Source organism: Oryza sativa, chromosome 9, assembly GCF_034140825.1.
Source record: "Oryza sativa Japonica Group chromosome 9, ASM3414082v1".
Taxonomy (NCBI): domain Eukaryota; kingdom Viridiplantae; phylum Streptophyta; class Magnoliopsida; order Poales; family Poaceae; genus Oryza; species Oryza sativa.
Window position 1 is genome coordinate 26,909,997 of NC_089043.1, and position 2,816 is coordinate 26,912,812.

At 39.6% G+C, this 2,816-nt stretch overlaps 1 protein-coding gene across 1 annotated transcript; it reads right to left on the reverse strand.

Annotated features, from left to right (window-relative positions):
* Positions 1-526: 526 nt before the first annotated feature.
* On the reverse strand, positions 527-1,438 carry LOC107275411 (thiol protease SEN102). Its single transcript, XM_015755770.1, has 2 exons — positions 1,000-1,438; positions 527-909 (listed from the first exon to the last, which is right to left on the reverse strand). Exons 1-2 carry the CDS (start codon positions 1,436-1,438, stop codon positions 527-529), a joined length of 822 nt encoding a protein of 273 aa, XP_015611256.1.
* Positions 1,439-2,816: the final 1,378 nt, after the last annotated feature.

Genomic DNA, 2,816 nt, shown 5'->3' on the forward strand with positions numbered 1-2,816 from the left:
ATTTGAAATAAACATAATAAAATTAAAAGTAGAGTTTAGAGTCCGTATAAAAATACAATTTACAAATAACTAAAATTTAAAATTAAGAAAAACATGGGAAGAAGAGTTTAAAGTCAATATAGGAATACAAGTTAGAAGTAACTGAAATTCGAAATTAAAAGTTAAAGAATATTGAAAAATGAGTTTAGAGTCCACGTAGAAATACAATTAGAAATAATAAAAAATCAAAAATAAATAATATTGAAAGAAGAGCATAGAGTCTATATTGAAATACAATTTACAGAAAATTAACTAAAATTTGATATTAAAAATAATTAATAACTAAAACGTATATAAAATACAATATGAATATTACACATTAGTAGTTTTGTAAAGTTGTTGCAAAATTTAGAATTATGTTGTAATTTTAATATATTTGAATAATATAATGAGAAAACATATATGCTATTATATAAGAGAAAATATAATGATGCTAGCCGCGCAGGCCACCATGCTAGTTAAATATATAATTTGTTGCTCACCCCCTTTAGGATTGCCACCCAGTATTCTTGGCGTCGACGGCCACAGAGACGGGCTGTATGTAGACCCTCTCCTTGAGAGCGGCCTCGTTGTCGAGGGGCAACTGCCTGATGCAGTCCAATGTGACCGCCTGCCTGCCTGGCTCCGTCCTGCAGGGCAACTTCTCGGCTTCGTAGGGCGGGTAGTAGGGCCCCGGACAGCTCGCGTCCAAGGCGATCCCGTTGTTCACCACGTACTGCATCGCTCTTTCTGCCCTCCCGCCATTGATGCAGTCGTCGTTCGGGTTGGTGCAGTCCAGCAACTGCTGCTCCGACAGCCTCAGCAGGTTCCCTGTCGCGATCGCGTTCACCCCCTCCACCGCCCCCACCGCCGAGAACGCCCAGCAACTCCCTTTTTTTTTAATCGATCCATGAATTAATTAATTAGTTAACCTACGTTTCCGTTAATTTAATTAGTTATTAGTTTATTATTCTTACGTACCGCAACTTCCTTGATCCTTGACTGGAGTGACAGCTCCGTGGTCTCTCCAATCCCACACCGGTGGCGCGTCGCCGACCAGTACTGGCTGCTCGTCAGGAGCGGAAGTCACGACGGCGGCGCCAGCGTCTACCTGGACACCGGTGTACTTAGCGGCGAACTCCTCCACCGTCATGTCGGAGAACTTGTTGAGGCCGAGCTTGTAGCTCATGCCTTCCTTCTTGTTGAACTCGTGGATGTGCCTCGCGTTCGCCTTGAACACCTCGAACCTACTCTTCTTATCCTCGGCAAGGTCACGCGACGAGACGCCATAAACGTGGCTCCACCTCTCGTACAGACTCCACATGCTCTCCTCTGATTTTAGGTCTTCGTCCGTAATTGGGACGTCATGAGCCGACGCTGCCACCATCAAAGCCAACACCACTACTAATGACTTCCTCATCTCTCCCTTCTTCTGTACTCGATCGACCTCTCTCTTGCTTACCTTGTTCCTTAACAGATCAGTCGATCGTGCACTGCATGAATAGCTCGTGGAAGGGCGGCTGCCATTTATAGAGCTCAATTTTCTACTAATTTAATTAAAACCTTGGGGCCGAATAGGTGACAGAATGGGCGACGTGTGTGCGGCTAAATCCTAGCCAGTGGCGGCAAATTTCAACGGTGATAGATTGGTGGGAGGCTATGATAAATATACAAGAGGCACCCAGGAAGGCACTCCGTACTTTGATGTTGTTGGTCGCCTAGGAGATATATGGAATAAAAGGAATCACAGAACATTCCAACAAAAGAAGCTTTCAGCCACCTCTCTTCTTGCCAAAATCAAGAAAGAGGCAAGGCCTTAATTAGTGGAAGCGAAAGTCTTCATAATTGGCCCTGATCTTTTAGTTAGTTTGGACCGAAGGTCCTGAGCTCCTTTGTCTTTCCTTTCGCTTTGTAAAGTTTACTCTTTTTCTATTCAATGAAATTAGCGCTCATCGATTCGTTTAAAAAAAGTAATAAAGACTAGTTAATATTATTCGATTTCTCTTTGAGATCCTCACCTATATTTCCTTTCCTTAATTAGGAGTTAGGATGACTTAGGCTGCGTTTTTTTGGGTTTATTTGGAGATCTACTTTCTCGTTTTGATAAGCACGAATTCCCAAAAGTTAGACGATGTGTCATTTTCAAAAACTTTATATATTTTTTTCATAAATAAATAAAATTCAATTTTAAAATTTACAATAGCTAATACTTAATTACTATGATGTGCTAATCTTCATCATTTTGTGTGCAGCTTATAAATTAAGCCACTCCAAACTCAGTTCTCCAACAAAGTGTTAGGAGCTACATACTGTATACGTCTCCCTACTAATCATCTGTAAATAGAAGATAAAGTTTTGGATATTTGTGGTACGTTTTTCAAACTACTAAACGGTGTGTTTCGTGCGAATACTTTTTATATGAAAGTTGTTCTAAAATAACATATTAGTTCATTTTTTAAGTTTGTAATAATTAAAACTCAATTAATCACATGTTATTACCACCATTTTACGTGAAATGTTTAATTTTCATCTTTAAGAGATTCAAACACCGCCGTACTATTTGAGAGATGAAAGATTTAAATTAAACCGTCCGACTGAACATATACTGATCGATTAGAATAAACATAACTACAATAGCCCAATAACCAATTTTATCCTAGGTTAAAAAGCAGAGAAAATTCCATGAGCAAATGCAAAAGGTGAATTTTTCAAAATGTAGGGATCAGTTTAATTTGGCCGTACTCATTTTTAGGTACCTTCTGCTACAAGCGGTGGTAGGATAGTACAATTTTAATCCA